The sequence below is a fragment of the Atta cephalotes genome (genome assembly GCF_000143395.1).
Source record: "Atta cephalotes unplaced genomic scaffold scaffold00002, whole genome shotgun sequence".
NCBI classification, from domain to species: domain Eukaryota; kingdom Metazoa; phylum Arthropoda; class Insecta; order Hymenoptera; family Formicidae; genus Atta; species Atta cephalotes.
Window position 1 is genome coordinate 11,576,028 of NW_012130066.1, and position 20,177 is coordinate 11,596,204.

The 20,177-nt window shown below is 32.8% G+C and overlaps 1 protein-coding gene across 1 annotated transcript in view; it reads left to right on the forward strand.

Moving 5' to 3' along the window:
• The window catches only part of LOC105622165 (serine/threonine-protein kinase SIK3-like), a 223,143-nt gene that overhangs the window by 48,923 nt on the left and 154,043 nt on the right, over window positions 1–20,177 (forward strand). Inside the window, exon 4 of the mRNA XM_012203598.1 lies at window positions 5,893–6,016. Coding sequence (XP_012058988.1) covers window positions 5,893–6,016 — 124 coding nt within the window. The remainder of the gene's footprint in view (window positions 1–5,892; window positions 6,017–20,177) is intronic.

Sequence of the window (20,177 nt, forward strand, 5' to 3'; positions counted from 1 at the left end):
CTCCTCCTCCTCCTTCGTCTCTCTCTCTCTCTCTCCTCCTCCTCCTCTCTCTCTCTCTCTCTCTCTCTCTCTCTCTCTCTCTCTCTCTCTCTCTCTCCCAGAACATTCATCAATTGCCGTTTTGCAATATTTCTGCAAAGGTGCGACAATAAAAGGGCTATAGCGGACGTGACAAAAAAAAAGACCTATGTTCTTCCGCTCTCTTGAGCGAACTGAGGTTTCTTCAAGATAATAGCTCCTTTCTGATCTTCTTCTTAACGTTGATGAAAAAAAAAATTACAAAAGTTAACAGTGCAGAATATCTTCGATATTCTGAAATTGTCGAAAAATCAATTTAGAGAAATGATGAATTTAAATTTCAAAATAAATTAAGTAGCTCACACTTATAAGTGCGCTCGCCGTCCGAACCAGAAGGATGCAAGATTTCCGCCATAATTTCGTAAACTAATTATTAATGTAAAAATATTATGTCGTACTACGTAATCCTTTTGTACTTATACTAGTGACTACTATGACTAGTTTAGATTATAATGATGAGGGAGGGGGGAGGGAGAGAGGGAAATAATGTGTCTTTAAATAAGCATAATTTATCTACGAAGAATCATTGTAACATGTTCCTAACAATAGATCTAAATCGTAAAAGGAAAAATAAATTTGAAATAAAGTTCTAAAAAAGCTAATAATATCTTAAGCCATCAAGTGTACAGAAAATCAATGCACACAGATAGATACCTACATACTGAGTCGCATCACTCAGCACAAAAACAGTCAGCAATCAACTCACTTGTACATCACTTTCACCATCTCTGACAAAGAACATCTATAGACAGAACTCAACCACCTAAAATTTGTCTTACAGAAAAACGGACAAAAAAAAACATAATCAAAATAATCAATAAACATGCAAACAAGACAACAGTCTCTGCCATAACCAGATGAAAGGCTTCTATCCATTCTCCCATATGTCAAAGGAATAACAGATCAGATTGGCAGAATATTAAACAAATACAATATCCGAACTATCTCCAAAACTATCTAAAAAAATAGGACAAACCTTAAGAAACCCTAAAGATCAAAGATCTCCACTCAGTTCCGCAGAAGTATACAAAATACCTTCCTGCGGACAAGTATACATTAGAGAAACTAGGAGAATGGTCAACCTATGGATAAAAGAACATCAACGTGATATCAGGCTAAAACACGTCACGCAATCAGCATTATCAGAATACATCGAAACGGAACATCAAATACTGTTTGACAAAACGATCACGATAGCCAACATTATATCATTTCTAAGAAAGTATAGAGAAGTCATAGAGATACAAAAACATCCTAATAATCTAAATAGAGATAATGGCTACAACATAAATAAACTATGGAAAACTATTCTCTCGGTTATTGAAGACCGATCAATTTCTCTCACCTCTTTGCCATCCACAATTCTCTTTTCCCCTCCCTACTCCACCACACTAATATAAAAAGGAATGGCCCGAAGGAATAACTCATTATAAGGCTGCTCCTCGCCCTGATGAAATGTGCAAGGTTCACGAATTGTTGGTATTTCAAGAATAGATTTGGATACGAAGAAAACACGCGAAACGTATAATTTTTATATAGAAAGCACTCGTGGAAGCTTCAAGAACATTTTCAAAATAAAGTGTTGAAATTACGGGAGTAAGTGTCTTTTTGTAGTCCATTCACCAGCGCTTCTCGTGGGTCCTAATCTTTCAGGCGAAACTGTTTCCTAGCTTGTTGCATCGAAAGATACAGTTGGTATTTCAGTTAATTTGATCAGGTAGTTGCTATGATTGAAGTTAGCATGACTAATTGTTTCTAAAGCGCTCCTAAGTCTGTAAAAATAATGATATTGAAGTCGTTCTCAGAGATGGTGTGAATTTGAAGAATGGCTTAAACTTCCGCAGAGAAAATAGATGTTTCAGGTGACATTCTATGCGTGATTCTAACATTGAGTTCCGGAGACAACTTGAAAGCATTAAATTGAAATTGGTGGGATGAAAAGAGGAGAAGACGATCATTAGAGGAAGAGAGGTTTACATCTTCTCGCTTCTATATCACCGATAATCGGGGAATTTCACATACTGCCGATTACGAAATGCGCAATTATTTGATTTTCTTATAGTTTCTATCTCTCACATACGATAATACTGCACGGGCGTGAAATCAATAGCAAGATTCCGATTGATCATCCGGAAGATTTCGATTGAACTCCACCAATTATAGCGGCCGAGTATCTAAGGGCTTTTTCATACGTTATGGATAACTTGTGTCCAATTGAATCGTGTCTAATCGACTGTATTCAATCGAGTGCCATCCAATGTAGTTTGTGCACTGTCATGACACGTCCACTTTTGCTGGTAGCGCGAACTTCATGTGTCAATGACACATAAATCGTATGTGCGCAAATTCTTAATCGGTAAAACAGCTGACTTCAGAACTTTATTCTCTTAATCGTCTGTTTTACCGATTAAACGCAATAATTTTTGCAACAAATTTTTTTTCTTTACAGATTAAAAAATTTTTTTCTAGAACTAAAATATACACATTGATCTTACATATCTGTAAGTTGGAGTTTATATCGAGAATGGAAAAAAATTTTGAAATTGAGATCTTTACCATTTTTCAGTCCAATGGCATCTATACTTAGAAATGTAACCATGAGCTTCCTTTACATGTAAATGAAGCGTGAATGAAAAATAATGAATGATTTAACTAAAAATTAAGTTATTACTTAAATGTAATGAATGTGTACATTAAATTTATAAAAAAATTTATAAAAAACTGTAATGTACTTTTAATAAAATTTTATGAAAAATACATAAATTTCATAAATTTTCATGAAAAATACATTAAATTTTATGTATTAAATTTTATGTACACAAATATTTTTTAATTGTAAATACATTAAATTTAATGTAATGTCATGAAATTAAATTCAAATTGTGTAACTTAACTTAAAAGTTAATATAATTTTAGAATATTTCTAACAGTGTAGAGGTATCAATACTGTGACAATATTTGAGCAGATTTTCAAAATGCGTTTTGTCCAAAATTTAATTCATTTTCAAAAAATGAAAAATTACGCGCTCTAAAATAGAAAATAACAATTTGCCAATTATTAGATTAAGATATTATTAGATTAAGATGCAAAATGTTAAACAAAATTACCAAACTATTTTTAATAATATTAAACAAATGCATTTTGTTTGTCTTTAATTAAAGGGCATAATGTACTTCGAATGTCTAGACTTTCTTCAGCACATAAATTAATTGTGAAAAAATTCTTCCAGGACATCGTAGAGTAGCATAAAATATGAATCTTTTAACATTAAAAAAATGATATTTTCGACAAAGTGCATTTTGGAAGTTCTGCTCCTCTTCTTTTGCTTGATATAAAAGCTCTGCAATATATATTTATGAACAGTATACAATAAAAGTATTAATAGATTCAAAATTAACAAAATATGAGACAGTTCAATGAGAGAACAACATAGGATGCAATATGCAATAAATTTAATAAATTATAAAATTGATACATTTTTAAAATTTTGAATACAAACTCATTAGACATCCAAAGGATGATTGTTAAGTCTGCTGAGGACTCCAAAGTGAGTTGAAACATACTGATTATATAACTGATGGCATAAAGGAGTAATGCATCTGCATTTTATTACTTTGCGTCGATACTCTCACTCGCTCTTTGTGATTCATATTTTGTTTGAATTTGGAGAATTCGTAAGAAGATTACAGTTTCGAATAGTCCAAATACAAAATTTTGTTTTTTCGAAATTTTGTATTTAGAATTTAAAATTTATCAATTTCATAATTTGTTAAATTTGCGCGTTGCGACCTGCGTTATATTTTCATTGGCCTGTTTCATGTTTTGTATTGATGAAATTATATTGTAGTTCACGGACTACTAGTTTACATGAACGAACAACAACGAACAAGTTCTTAAAATTAGATTTAAACACTTCGTTGCTACAAATTGTTATACGAAAATTTATGCGTATAAAATTGCGTGTAAAATTTATGCATGCAATATTGATAGTCATTTTTAATCATTTACGATTCATTTTCATGTAATTTTGATGTTATAACTTGTTATAACTTTTCTGTTGGAAAATTATTTACTTTTATCTTGAAATTTAATTTTGGAGACTCACTTTTAGAAAGAATTATTTCATTAGAATATGGATGAAGGATCTCATAATAGTGCTTCTTATTTTATCTTATATGATTTTTATTTGCGAAAAATCTCCGAGATGTCCATTGCGTCTGATCTATTTGACGACGGTGCTGCATATTGCTCGTAACTGAGCAGCAAAAATGAATTCTTCAAAAACTTCTATTTACCAATGTGTTATCTGGAAAAGAAAAAGATGATCTTATGCACTTTAAGAAATTTTAAAAATTGTAAATATAAAATTTAATTCATAATTATAATTGACCTGTTGAATTCGAATATTTATAGTACATTTTATTTCTTTTTATAATAATTATCTTTAAAATTTGTAGTAAGTATTTTAGGTAGAGCGGGGCCATTTTGTCCATTTCTTATAATACAATATTGTTTATGTTTCTGAATAGTGTATACTGAATTTATAAGTTATAATTGTGCTTTTAAGAAGCAATCATGATTGATAAGATAGATTGTATAAGCACGTTACTGCAAAACGATATTGTTTGTTGTCATAAATTTTATATTACTTTAAGGTTGAAATTGAATTACGGAATAGCCCTGCTGTATCGTAACATAATTCAGAATTAAATTTTTGTTTATAAATCTGTAGAAATGTTATATGTATTTTGCATTACATTTCATATTTCTTTTCTATTATTTTTAATAATTATGTTTAGAATCCCTAATATTACAATATGTTCAGTATTCAATTTGTTAATAATTAAATAAATTAATAAAAAGTTATACATTCACTTTTAAAAGTTATTATATTACTTTTTATTTCTTTTCCAGCGTTTTTAATAATTATTTTTAAAATTCATTAGCATTTTATCATAATTCAGTGATCAGCTTCTGTTAATAAATTAATAAAAATATTACATGTATTGCATTACTTTTTATATTTCTTTTCTTCCATTTTTAATAATTTTCTATAGAATCTATGGTATTGCAGCACATTTTAGTGTTCAAACATTTATTAATAAATTTGTGAAGATATATTTTGCATTACTTTTTATACTTTTTTATCATTATATTTTTCCATCGTTTTTAATAATTATTTTCAGAATTCTTAATATTTTTATTAAACGTACTATTTACATTAAAATGTATTTAGCATATTTTAGTCATTTTTATGTTTTGTTTCAATGATTTCACAAATGTCTTTAACGATTTCATCTATTTATTTCTATCATAGTAGATATGCGCATCACCTTTAGGCTCCCGATAGGTATGTTTTTTCATGAGTTTATAGATAGCCTATAGAACATAAACGTTTCATAGTCAATAGAGTCACAATATAGTAAATTACAATGTTTTTAAATCAAACATTTAAATGGATAATTCTTATTGCTCTTGTATTATTTATTCTTGTATTAGTAAAACATTGTTTGTGTCAAAAGGTCTGTTTTTTATAATTGAACTAATGTTCACTCTGTATCTAAAGTAACATAGATATATGTTTAGAAAAGTGAGAAAAAGTTTCAATATAAAATTTCTTATTAATATGTTATCATGCAAGAAATACAATATTCCTTTGAAGAAAGGAGTCTAGAAATTGGGAGTCTAGAAGTCCATGTGTCTTTACACCTTTTTATTAAAAGACAACATTATTAACGTATCTTATACTTGCATTATTATAACTGCATTATTATAACTGCAATATATATAAAATGCAATACATACTATTTCAGAGTCTTGGCGTTGTCTTATATGTATTAGTTTGCGGTGCTCTACCATTTGATGGACCTACAATGCAGTTGTTACGATCTGTGGTTGTCTCAGGGAAATTCAGAATACCATTTTTTATGTCTGCAGGTAAACAAGTTAATCTAATAAGCAATACTTTATACTTACTATTAATTAGTAACTTTCAAGGAGAAGTTACACACAATTAACTTTGCATCGCTTTTAATCAGGGAATAGAAGTAAATAATTATTGTAACTGCCGTTATTTAGTTATTATACCTTGTTGTAATAATAACGATTTGGTAATGGCGTTGCGAATTTTTTATGATAATGTAACATCAATGTTGAGATAGTCAATAATTACTTATAAAACGGATTAGAAAAGTTATTCGTTACTACGAAAACAAAACTCATAACTTGTTACTTTTTAGTGTAACTTATAACGAGTAATTTTACATTGGTTATTTATTTTTTTTTTTTCGATAAATAACGCATAATGATGACAATTTATTTTTTAAGGTAATTTTCCTAACCTCAGCTAAGTTAGTTATTGTTACATAAAAAATTGCAAAATTATTATCAAATTGTTATTGTAAAAGTAAGGAAGAAAAATAACTTTTCTATTTCTTGCTTTTAACTTTTTTGAAATCTATATAAACAATAAATTGACATATATCTAATTGTGTTTTATCTAGGTATTAATATTTAAAATTTTGATCTTTCTAATTTTAAACGCTCTATAGTGTACGATATAAGCAGTGTTTCCACTTTGAAGGAAAACTTCCTTTTTTGGTTTTCTTGTTAAAATTTTTGAGAGAATAAAAAAGAGAAAAGAAAAAATGAGGGAAAATATCCACAAAATTGAAAAAAAAATAAAATTGTCCTTTTTCTTTAAAGAAAGCGCGAATGTTTTGATTAATGTTAGTTAATATTTTATGATCTTGTGCTATCAATGTGATATCAATATAAAGATAAATACACACAACAGGCACTTATGACTGTTCAAATATTATGTACCGCCTGTACTAAAAATTTATAGCTCACAACTTACACATATACTGAGATTTTCAGTACTGTTCTGTAGATAGTACTGAATGTAGTTCTGTACTGATCTGTATATCAGAATACCTATAAAACAGAGTGTCTCGTAATTATTGACACAGCGCTCGTGTGCAGATAGAGGCAGACTGAAGTTAGACTGAATCGAAAAGTCATGTACTATTTTGCAATTTTCGTAATAGTTAACGAGATATTAATTATTAAAAATCATCGAAGAAGCCTAACTCATCGCCATGTAAATGCGCGGCGAGATGCCACCCAGCGTTGTAAGCCAGTATTTGAAAAAGGATTAAAATAGATCCAAAATTTTTAATCCATTTTTAATTCATTTGAATTCAAATTCTTGATTCATGTATAGAAAACAATTGAACGTGGTAAAATTGAATTATTTTTTATTTATATATGGGAATAAATAATTTTTTTTATGGATCCATTTGAAAAGCAAATGGATTCAAATAAATTCGTTTTTTATTCGTTTGGATTCAATTGTTAATCAGATATAAAATTAATTTTATTGCTAAAATAAGTATTATAAACTGGTACATCATATTCTAAAATACACACACGACAAAATTATAATTAAAAAACCGTTTTCACTTAAATTAGCGAATTAATTTTTATGATTCTCTCAAATCCATCTTGAAGCTGTAGCACATGTTTGATTCTCTACAAGGAACTTACAGGAACTATTCAATGATCTATATACCTTGAATGTTAAGGGATAAGCATTCATAAAAGAAATACGATTTAACTAAGTGAGCAGAAGTGAGTTTTTTTTATGATCAGCAGTAATAGGTAATGGTAAACGACTCAGAATCTGGAAAAGGATTGAGATGAGTAGAAATGAATTTGTGTAGTCATTGTTGAATTTAATTTTTTAATTTTTTGAATGCATTTTAATCCACGTGAAATTGAAATTACGGAATTCCTATTCTTTCAATCGAAAAAAAGTCTTGTGAGCTACGCAATCTATTTTAATCCATGAATTTAAATGACGTAATTGCTATTCTTTTAATCCAAAAGAAATTCGAGAGCCTGAAATCTATTTTTATCTATAATACGGGATTGAAAGAAAGTGAATCTTATTCTTTTCAATAAAAAAAATTCTTGGGTCTTGAATACATTTTTATTCGTGACACAGGAATGAAGCGAAGTTCCGTCAAAAATAATTTAGGAAATAAATCCTAATAGCAATTTTTGCAGTTTAACTAAACATCTAATTAATTATATTTAGATGTTAAACTGCACAAATTTCTATCAAGATTTATTTCTCAAAATATAAATTATTTTTGTGCTTTGTTGGAATAACTTGATTTATTTTTGCTCAGTATTACTGATTTCGCGTAATATAAAATACTGCATAACAATTGTTAAAATTAATTAGATATTGGCAGTACAAATAAGTTTCCGCCGTTCTTTATCAAAAATTAAGCATTTATTGTGAAAGAACGGTACATAATGTTTTATTCAAAATAATGGCTATCGCTAGCCACTACTTTTTCCCATCTTTCTGGTAGCATGTGGATACCGCATGTGGAAGAACGCTTCATCTTTTGAGGCTATCCAATCATCGATACAATTTTTGGTATCCTCATATGATGTGAAATGCTGTTCAGATAGGCCATGCGTCTTCGATTGGAACAAGTGGTAGTCGGAAGGAGCAATGTCTGGAGAATACGGCGGATGGGGTAGAACTTCCCATTTGAGTGTTTCTAAGTAGGTTTTGATCGGCGCCGCAACATGTGGTCGAGCATTATCATGTAGGAGAATAATTTTGTCATGCCTGGAGTAGTAGTAGGCGCGTTTTTCCTTGAGTGCTCGGCTCAATCTCATCAATTGTGTTCGGTAGAGAACCCCAGTAATGGTTCTCGTTCGATTTGAGCAACTCATAATACACCAAGCTGATCCTACCAATTACACAACATGAGTTTTTGTCCATGAATATTCGACTTGGGTCGATGTTAAAGCATGCCCAGGTGGTCCCCATGATTTCCTCTTCTTTGGGTTATCGTAGTGGATCCATTTTTCATCATCAGTGACTATACGATGCAAAAAACCCTTTGTTTATGCCTGGCAAGCAGCATTTCACATGTGAAAAATCGGTGTTCAACGTTTCTCGGCTTCAGTTCATATGGAACCCAATTCCCTTGCTTTTGAATCATTCCCAATGATTTCAAACGATATGAAATTGTTTGTTGAGTTACTCCTAATGTAAGTGCAAGTTCTTGCGTTTGGCACGAATCTTCATCCAATAATGCTTCCAATTCCGCTTCTTCGTACACTTTCGGCCTTCCGCTACGTTCTTTGTCTTCGACGTCAAATTCACGGTTCTTAAACTTTTGAAACTACTCACGACAACTTTTCTCCCTTAAGGCACCATATGCTTCTACACCATATCTAATCACCGTATGTTTCTACAAGCAATCTATGAGCCTCAGCTACAGATTTCTTCAAATTAAAGAAGTAAATCAAAAATTCCCGCTTATTCGGCTCAAAATTCGATATTGTCGTACAAAAAAAAATATATGATGCTGATACAAAATCGCTAATATTTCAAAGTTATGGTGTTGCCGGATGTCCAATCTTACGATATGTCGTTTTACATCAAATAATTTTAACTATAGTTTATTAGTGGCGCTGTCTTTTGCAAACGGCGGAAACTCCCAATAATTATTCAATTTAGTAGCTCAGCTCTAATATTGCTAGGGATGAATCGAAATCTTGAGATCTAATTTTTACGTTTTCGAAGCGTAAATTGAAATTTTATTAGGATTGGTAGTAAAAAATGCGCATGCTGCAGCACGGATTTACGCAGAGAGATTTTCTATTCGTGAGTAATTTTTCACGGGATGCCAAATTTTTCGTGTTGTGCAGCAGTTCCGAGAAACGAAATATCTTATGCACAATCGTGAAGATGCTGATCCATTGATATGTTGTCATGTCTGAGAGGAAGAAGAAATTCTTCATGGGGTTTATGAAGATCCTGGAATCAGTGTGCGTCGTTTGCCACACAATTTAACGTATTCCGAAGAATGATGCATGATATTTTACAGGAGAATACTTTGCATCCTTATTATCAGCGTGTATAAAAGCAATTGCCAGGAAACATACAACAACGCGTTTTAATTTGCAAATTAGGCATTAGCTTATAATAAATTAGATGTTATGATTTGTCCTTTAATTCAATTTTAAGTTAAGACCTTGTATCCTGCTTCTTTGCCTTTTAGCGATCGCATGTGATCCAGTTCCAAATTATAAGGATTAAGTTCCTTGACTCGAAATTTGAATCGACGTTTGCATTGCTTGTTGGAAATAGGCATCATAACGTCTTGTTAGGATGTTAACTCTTATTCCGGAGTAACAAAAAGTGCGTTCGGCTCGCAGTATTCGCTCTCTGTGTGTATACTTGCGAGACAGAGTCTATCTAAACGTCCTTCAATATCCTTTTCTTTCTAATTCTTATCTCTTCTATCTCAATTTCAAAATTATTCTTCAAGGATTTAAATGTAACAATGTACTACATCATTAGCATTGTTTCGATATCTTTTTTCTTATAAAAAGGCGTGATTTATTAACTTCTTTATTTGTAAAAATAATAGAAGGAAATCTTCTATTAGAAGAAAAAGGACTGACCTGAATTTATGACCGTCACTGTACCTGTAAGTATTCTTCAAAATGAATTTATTTCATAAATATGATTGCGCGCCGTTACTATCTGACTTTCAACATAATTAATCTGAAATATTAATATCCTAAAATTTAATTAGAAATATCTTAAAATCTGTAATATACTTATTGCAAAAAATATTACTTCGGCCGGGGAAAAATATTACTTCGAACCCAGTTCTTTAGCGTTCCGTGCAAGCCTCGTCGTTAAGATTATCGTTAGTTTAACATCTACTTTGATCGTCAAGTGACACTTCTTGTATTTAAATGATATATGCACATAAAACGATCTTGTTTTCCCAATCTTATAAATTATTTTAAATGAAAAAACAGTAATAGTAAGAATTATTGAATAAATTTAACATTTTGTTCTAAAGTAAATTTATACAAAATACTAAAAAAATATAATTTTCTACTGCATTTATTATATATGGAAAATGTTTTTTATTTATGAAAAACAAATGACAGTTAATAAATTATATAGAAAAAAATTATTGGTTGGTAGAAAAGATATTTTGTTAGTTCAAAATTATATACAGAAATATTCGTTGCAAAATTTTCGACTATCTGATATGAAAGCTTAAAGTTTTTTGTTACCGAGTTACACGCAGGTTAAATAAAAGAGAATTCTGATTTTGATTGCTCATAACTCCGTTAAAAATCAAATCGTATCGCAATTAAAAAATCAGATTTTTAAAGCTGAAACTTGGTTTTCAAATGATATAATTGTTAATTTTTTAAAAGTAAATATATATAAATTCGAGCTATAAATGTGACATTACACTGTCTTTATAATTGCGAGGGCAAATCAATAAGTGTTTGAAGATAGACGATGTAAGTTGCTGATGTAAGTTGGCATTATCATCTTTCAAACGTCATAAAATTTCAGAGTGATTCATTTGTGTGATATTTTTCTCTTGAACAGTGCATTTTAGGGAGAAATGTCAGACAAAAGTTTTGGGACTTCGAGGGGGACATATGATGATAACATTGTTTGATCTTGAGTGGCGTCATCAAGAATCACTTTGTATCAGGACAAAGTCACTTTGAATTTTTTAAATAGAACCCTCCATTTTTCATTACATGTTCTTATAGCATACCTCGAGAGCTTTCTAAAAAACTGTAACTAAATATTCTTTCATTAAGTATTTTTCGAATTAAAAGATTTCAAAGTTGCAATAAAATATTGGCATTAGCATTGATACCAAGGTGTTCGATCGACGACTAAAATCTTTTGAATGTTGTTCAGGGCCATAACTTTGAGAACATTTGTCAAGGTCAAAGCGATTGGAAGCTATTCCTAATATTTTCATTTCTTCAAATTTTACAGTGAATACGAAAATAATAATTTAAAATAATGAAATAACATGTGCTCGATTAATCTCCAAAAGTCATATGAAGGTCATGACTTCTTTGTGTTAAAATAATAGCTCGTAAAGAGGTAAAGTCTACTAGAGGTAAAGTCGTTAATCGGCGATCCATTAATTTAAAAGGCCATTAATAGTCCCGCCACCTAAGGCAAGATCGTAGCCATCTAGGTGAGACTAGGAAATGACTCGACTAGTCACGGCATTATTTGGGTACGATCCAGCCAATCAAGGCAAGATCGGGGATAAAGGCAATGTCTGGACTCTTTCCAGTCTATAAAGGTAAGATCTATGCTTGTGTTTAATCACTTTAAATATTCGAAAACCTGGCCTCTCGTATGCACAAGTCCAATCGATGCCAAAAATCGTTCACAATTTTTCAGAGAATGTTTTATATATATATATATAAAATATTTCTGCATGCTTCTCTAATACGGTTTTTCATATTCTCTGCAATCGTAGGTTCTGGAATAAATTTTTGATATAACTTCAAATATAAAAATCTAAAAGCTTAAATTTGGCGATCTTGCAGGTCATTCTTGAATCCAACTTCCTATACTAATCCATCTATTAGGAAACCTTTTTCTTTAAATATTCTTTAACTGCTCGAGATTTTTGAGCTGGTGCTTCATCTTATTGAATTCATTCGATTGCGCATATTATTGACATATCTCAAAAGTTAAACAGGTCATTTTTGAGAAATATAAGTAATTGGCCGTAGTGAGGTTTTCTTCAAAGAAATATGGACCAACAATAATATAATATCTCCCAAAATCTCTGCCCAGACGTTAATAGACTACTGCCTCTGAAACTCTTGGCTTCTTTGCCAAATATGGATTAACGGCTGAATAATAATAATGGCAGTTGTGTTTATTAACACCACCTCTATTATCGAATGCTTCGTCTGAAAAAAGAACTTCAGAAAATAATCTAGGATTTTCTCGGATTCTTGATCTCGAGCCCAATTACAAAAACGTAAACGGCGTTGGAAATCCCCTTCTTTTAATTGATGGATTAGATGGATGTAATATGGGTGGAACTTGTAAGCCTTGAGCACACGATTAGCTGTTGATTTAGATATGCCTTGTTTCTTTTCGCTGCCTGTTTATTTGTCGCGTTGATGCCTGTGAATTTAGAAAAATGTACCCAAAACAGTTAGAGACGTGGTTTCATTAAGATCCTGTCGTGTCCTTTCACATAGTCTTTTAATTACCATTCTATTAAGATGACATCTATCCGGAAATGTTTCGGCATAAATCCTTTCAGCTATCGTATAATTATTCCTGGCCTCACTTAAAATTCTGATCACATCGATTTCGTTAGGCAGGTAATCAGTCATAATTACAGGACAATAGAAAAACTTGTGAAAACACTGAAAGTATTAAATTCGCCACAAATCTCCGCCCTATGATTAGCAATAATGCGGACAAGTGACGCTAGCAAATGAATGATTATTAAAGAAATTTATTAATGGGATTTCACACATGTGCTTCTTCGTGACATCAAGCCTCGATGAATGAGAGACGCACGCGTCCCACGAGATCTCGAATCTCTCTCAGTCATACGCGTAATAGGCAGTTCTAGGAAGACGAGGTGAAAATGGAGAGACAGCAAGACACTAGATTGTGGCAGCTGCATCTCTAGTTAGCCAGCGATAGAAATATGCTTTTTGATATCCTGAAGTAAAACGATTTTCGACATATGCAATTTTGACTCGGAGCGCACATATGCTTCTTTGTGACCCCGACGAAGTCGGGGGATTGTGATCTTCATGTGATCTTTTAGAGTCAATCGGAGAGAGAGAGAGAGAGAGAGAGAGAGAGAGAGGAGGGAGGGGGAGGGGGGAAGGAGAGACATGTTACTCCCCATCATTTATAATTATTATTTCATTTTTATAGTAAAAATTGAAATAATAAAAATACGAGGAACAACCTCCAATCGTCTTGATTTTGATATTGTCAAGGTGATGGTCTTGAACAACATTCAAAAAGTTTTAGCCGTCGGTTGAACACTTTGGTGCCAATAATATTGTAACTTTTAAGCCTTTTAACTCAAAAAATTCTTAATGAAAGAATATTTAGTTACAGTGTTTTGGAAAGTTCTTGAGGTATGCTATAAGAATATGTAATGAAAAATGGGGAGATTCTATTTATAAAATTCGAAGTGACTTTGTCCTGACGACGCCATTCAAAGTTAAACCAATGTTATTATCTTATATTCCCTTCGAAGTCCCAAAATTTTTATCTGAAACATTTTTTTCCTAAAATACACTGTTCAAGAGATACTTGAGGTGATCGATTAAAATGACATCCTGTATAGTAATTCAGAGTGAATTATTTAAGCATTAAAGATCTAGTTTTAACCATTATGGCCATTACTTCTATTTCTTATTATTAAATATTCAAATGTACGGTCTGATAAGATTCTTATTGTTCTTATTGTTTATATTGTGTTGCTTGAAAGAAAAATGTTTCCATACACTGGTTGATGCCAGTGATTGATGGATGATTATTGCAATATTACTAAGGCCTTGCTAGTCTAAAGGCTTAGGAAGGATGCTTATACGGAATATATGAGATTCAGGTTCGACTCCCGGCCAAAGAAATATTTTCCGCAATATAAATTTATAATTTTTCAGCATATTAACATTTTTCTAATAGAATATTACTGCGAAGTGTATACGCCTACTGATCGCTTGGCGCGCGGGCCATGGGGAGCGGGAATAGCCAAGCGCGCCGTCCGAATTATGGAGGCTTGCGGCGATGTGCGCGGCGCGGGGCACTTGCCAGCCAATCCTCAACTCCCAAGGCCCGCACGCCAAGCGATCGATAAGCATATACACTTCGCAGTAGTAGGCCGGGCGAGCGCGCGTATTCGGCTATCTTTATGGATTAATATCTCGTTAACTATTGGGGAAATTTACAAAATAGTAAAGGACTTTTCGATTTAGTCCGCTCTACTTGCCCATGAAATATTTGGCGATTATTTCTAGATACCCTATATATATAATACAAAAGTTAATAATATCTAGAAAAAATTCATTTCATTGATTTTTACTGTACCTTTTTGATGATATTTAATTATAAATTTATAGAATTTTACATTACAAGTTGCATGTACAACCTTATTCTGTAATTATTCTCTTTTAAATTGAGACACTTGCGTATAAGACAGCAATTTAAAAATCGTTATAATTATAAAGTAAATTTAAATGTGTTCTCGTAAAGTTTCATTTAAACTGACCGTACAGAGTACAAGAATTTATATTCTTTAATGAAAAAAACTAGAATATATGTCAAATGGACGATGCGTACATCAAATGAACATTTTATAAATTTATTTTGTCATTTTGAAAATATAGGGTCTTTTAATAAGGACGCTCGATTTTTAAATGTAAATAAAACAAGTTGTGTGTGAGATATCCACTCAATTTTTTTTTTATTTGAAAGAATATTTTATGGCATTAAGTATGGAATATAACGTCGCTCAAATGTCCGCCGCGGCTTCGCTTGGTGACATGTATTCAGGCGGTCCAATTTTTGATGATTTTCTCGCATAAATCTGGCTGAATTTGCTGGATGGCGTTTGTTATGTTAACTTTGAGAGCATCAATTGTTTGCGGTTTATTCGTATAGACCTGCGATTTAAGATAGCCTCAAAGGAAGAAAAACGCTAAAGGCGTTAAATCGCACGATCTCGATGACCAGTTCACGTTGCCGCCGCGCGAGATAACCATGCCCTCAAATCGCTCGTGCAGAATGTTCATCGAATTAAATCCATACAAACAGTAACTTTCTCGGGATGCATTTGGAGCTGGTGTATCTCACGTGGATTGATATCGTCCCAAATTCGACAATTTTGCTTGTTCATATATCCATTCATCCAAAAATGGGCCTCATCGCTAAAGATGATTTGTTTGGCGAAATTTGGGTTAACTTCCAACTGCTCCAGAACCCAATCAGCGAACATACGGCGTTGTCTATGGTCGTTTACCTTAAGTTCCTGGGTCTGTTGAATTTTATAGTGCAGATCCATGTCCTGACGCAAAATTCGCCAAGTTGAAGTCGCAGAAAGGCCAAGTTCTTGTGAACGACGAGAAATTGACCGCCTCGGGTTTCCCGTACACTCTCACACAGCAGCGATGTTGTCAGCAGACCTTGCGTTTTGGCGACGTACTGGTGTTGGCTGATTATTTACCGGTTGACTCGAATTTGGCCACCAAACGTCGAATAGTCGATTCGGCAGGACGATTGTAGCGAGAATAAAAATCACGTATTGCGCGGAACGTTTCTCGAATGGAGCACTGATTTTGATAATAAAATTTTATGATTTGCACACGTTGTTCAACACTATGACCTTCCATAGTGATTTGCCATACACTACTGAACAATTCACAACAAATTTTGACAGATGTCACTTTACACAACATGGCTACTATGATCTAACAAATTTCGAGCGTCCCTATTGAAAGACCCTATATTTAGTGACATAAAATTAACAATAATTATGTATAATGGCATAAAATATTAGTAATCTTTCTTATTAGTAATCTTATTAGTAATCTTTTTATTCCGTTATTTTAATTGTTTTATATATTATTATGAATAAACTGTTTATTGATTAGGAAATAGCGCGAGAATCTCCTTAATTGCGCTTATAAGCCCGAAAAATTTGGCGCGCAGTTCAAATGACTATAAATGGTATATATACATGTATATATACACTCCGCCAAAAATCCCGGACCACCTGAATAATTTCTGAATGATTCGAGATATAGGATTGAAATTTACAGGAATACAATGATCTGTAATCATAAAATCTGTCATTGAAAACACCCACCTTAACTAATTCTCGTGGAGAGGGGAGAGAAGAGGGCCTGAAAATCTTAAATGGCATAGGATCGAGTGAGGGCTCGTTTAAAAGAGTTCTTTGAGACGAAAACAACGCGGACTGGCCGAGGTCTACGATTTTTTTTCGCAGAGTAATGATCATTTGAACATTCAGAAGAAAGAGTTACACCTTTTGTGTCTGCGCGCGCGCGCGTCAGAGAGAGAGAGAGAGAGAGAGACAATGGTGTATATGAAGGAACAAAAACATTAAGTTTATTAACATATTAATAAAAACACTATTTTATCAATTGTTCGAATTGAAGTTCTTCAACAACAATATCCCATGCGTATGTAAAACGTATCGATAACGTTGTTACTTATGCATTCTGGTGTAATTGAATTCGAAACGTTCACTATTCTTTGCCGCAGCTTTTCTAAGTTTGTTTATAGTCTCATAGATTTTGCTTTTTAAATACCCCCATTAAAAAAAGTCTAATGGGCTCAGACCTGGTAGCCATTCTATTGTGCCTTTTTTACCAATCCATCGATCAGTAAAAATACTGCTAAAAAAATTTCAAACCCATAAAGAAAAATGAGCTGGAGCTCCATCCTGCTGAAATCAAATATTCTGGAAAGCTTCTTCAGCAATATCTTGAATAGCCGGTATTATTTGATTTCTTAGCAAATTCAAGTAATTATCTGAAGTTATGTTACTTTCAATGGAAAACGGTCCTATAATACGAAGCATTATTCCGGTCTAAGCGTTAATCTTTTGAGAATGCTGCGTGGTTTTCTCTCATTCAATGCGGATTTTCATCTACCCAATACCTCATTCTGTCGATTTACAGAATCGCTTAATTCAAATGTTGCTTCATCAGAGAAACAGATCCAGTTGAAAAATTGATTATCATCAAATTGTGATTATCACAAAATTCCACTCTTCTGTGTTAGTAGTTGTTAATAGTTGTCTTCGGATAGCTACTGAACTAGATGCATTTTAAGGATGATAATGATGCCTCCTCAAAATTCGACGGATTGATGTTGCACTAATATCATTTTCTTGAGCTACTTTCGAGACCGAAAAAGATTATCGTAAAAAGATTATCGTTTACAGCTTGCAGAACATCTTTATCATCGCTTTAGTATCGCTTTTGAGTTTTCCGGATCTTGGCTCATTTTTAATTAAACCTGTTCTTTAGAAATGAGCAATAGTTCTTTCAATAGTTGATTTTGAAATTGGATCACAATCAGGATAAGTGACATTGAATAATTCAGCTACTTCTCAATAGGACCTTATTCTGTCACCTCTCATCATTAATACAACCACCCTTTCTATCTCGGTCAAAAGCATCTTCTGACAATAGAAATGTACTAGAATGAAAATTATTAAAGCAAACAAAGGAGATAAGTAAATAAGGTAATGTATCGCTCTCTAAGGGAACACTAACTCTGAGAAAACATTACTGTTTCATATCATATGTGGTCGGGATATATATACGATATAAAAAAATTGTTTATGTGATACTGAGTCGAGACGCACGTGGAATTTCATGTGTACATTATATGCATGTAGTCGCTTGTGAATTTGGATATAGTAACACAATAAATTCTTTCTTCTGAATAACAATATTCAAATGATTATAATTCTGCGAAAAAAAATCGACTTCAGTCCGCGTCTCGAAGAACTCTTTTAAACGAGCCCTCACTCGATTCCATGTCATTAAAAATTTTCAGGCCCTCTTTTCCCCACGGGAATGTTAAAGTGGATGTTTTCAATGACAGATTTTATGATCCCATTGTATCCCTGTAAATTTCAATCCTATATCTCGAATCATTCAGAAATTATTCAGGTGACTCGGGACTTTTGGCAGACTGTATAGTATATGTAGTAATTCAGATTGAATTATTTAAGCATTAAAGATTTAGTTTTGACCGTCACTTCTATTTCTTATTGTTGAATTTTCAATTGTACGGTCCAGTAAGATTCTTATTGTTCTTATTTTATTTTTGGAAAAAAAATGGCAATTACACCACTCGGTAGAACAAAGTTTCAGCTTTAAGAATCTGTTTTTTTAAATTGCAATACGATTTTTAATGTAGTTATGAGCAATCAAAATCAGAATGCTCCTTTTTCCTTAATTTGCGAATAACTCAAGAACAAAAATTGTAGGAATATATTTTTAAAAAACGATTTTGAAGGGAAAATTTCAAGTTTTTACGATGGATACTCGTAAATTTTTTTTTTGGCACATGATAAACCTACAAAATAAGAAATTTCCCTTCTCTTTTAGCTAGTAGTTTTCTATATGTAAAAATTATCAAATTATATGAATATATTAGGTGTACAACTTTGCTTCCGCCGTTTTTTCCAAAATTCGAGGCTTTATTGTAAAAAACTCGTTATACATTTATGATTCAAAGTATTGTCCATCGCTAGCCACTACTTTCTCCCATCTTTCGGATAGCGTACGAATTCCGCGTCGAAAAAACTGGTCGTCTTTTGAGGCTATCGAGCTACGAATCGATCCAATTTTTTACTTCTTCATAAGACCGGAAGTGCTGGTCAGCCAGTCCGTGTGCGATTGATCGAAACAAGTGATAGTCAGAGGGAGCAACGTCTGGAGAATACGGCGGGTGGGGTAGGACTTCCCATTTCAACGTTTCCAAGTATGTCTTGACCACTTTCGCAACATGGGGTCGAGCATTGTCATGCTGCAAAACCACTTTATCGTGTTTCTCGTTGTATTGCGTTGTTTGTCTTTCAATGCTCGGCTCAAACGCATCAATTGTGTTCGATATCGATCACCTGTGATTGTTTCAGTCGGTTTTAACAGTTCATAATACACTACGCCGAGCTGGTCCCACCAAATACAGAGCATGACCTTGGAGCCGTGAATATTCAGTTTGGCTGTCGACGTGGAAGCATGGCCGGGAACTCCCCATGATTTTCTGCGCTTGGGATTATCGTAATGAACCCATTTTTCATCCCCAGTCACAATGCGATGCAGAAATCCCTTTCGTCTTTGCCTTTCAAGCAGCTGTTCACAAGCAAACAAACGCCGTTCAACATCTCTCGGCTTCAATTCGTACGGCTCCCAATTTCCTTGCTTTTGAATTATTCCCATGGCTTTGAGTCATTTTGAAATGGCTTGTTGAGTCACTCCCAATGATCGTGCCAATTCTTCTTGATTTTGACACGAGTCTTGCTCGTAATGCCTCCAATTTTGCATCTTCGAAAACCTTCTCTCTTCCACCGGTCTTCGACGTCAAAATCACCGTTCTTGAAGCATTGAAATCACTCACGACACGTTGTTTCACTAATAGCGGTCTCACCATAAGTATTTGAGAGCATTCGATGAGCCTCAGCCG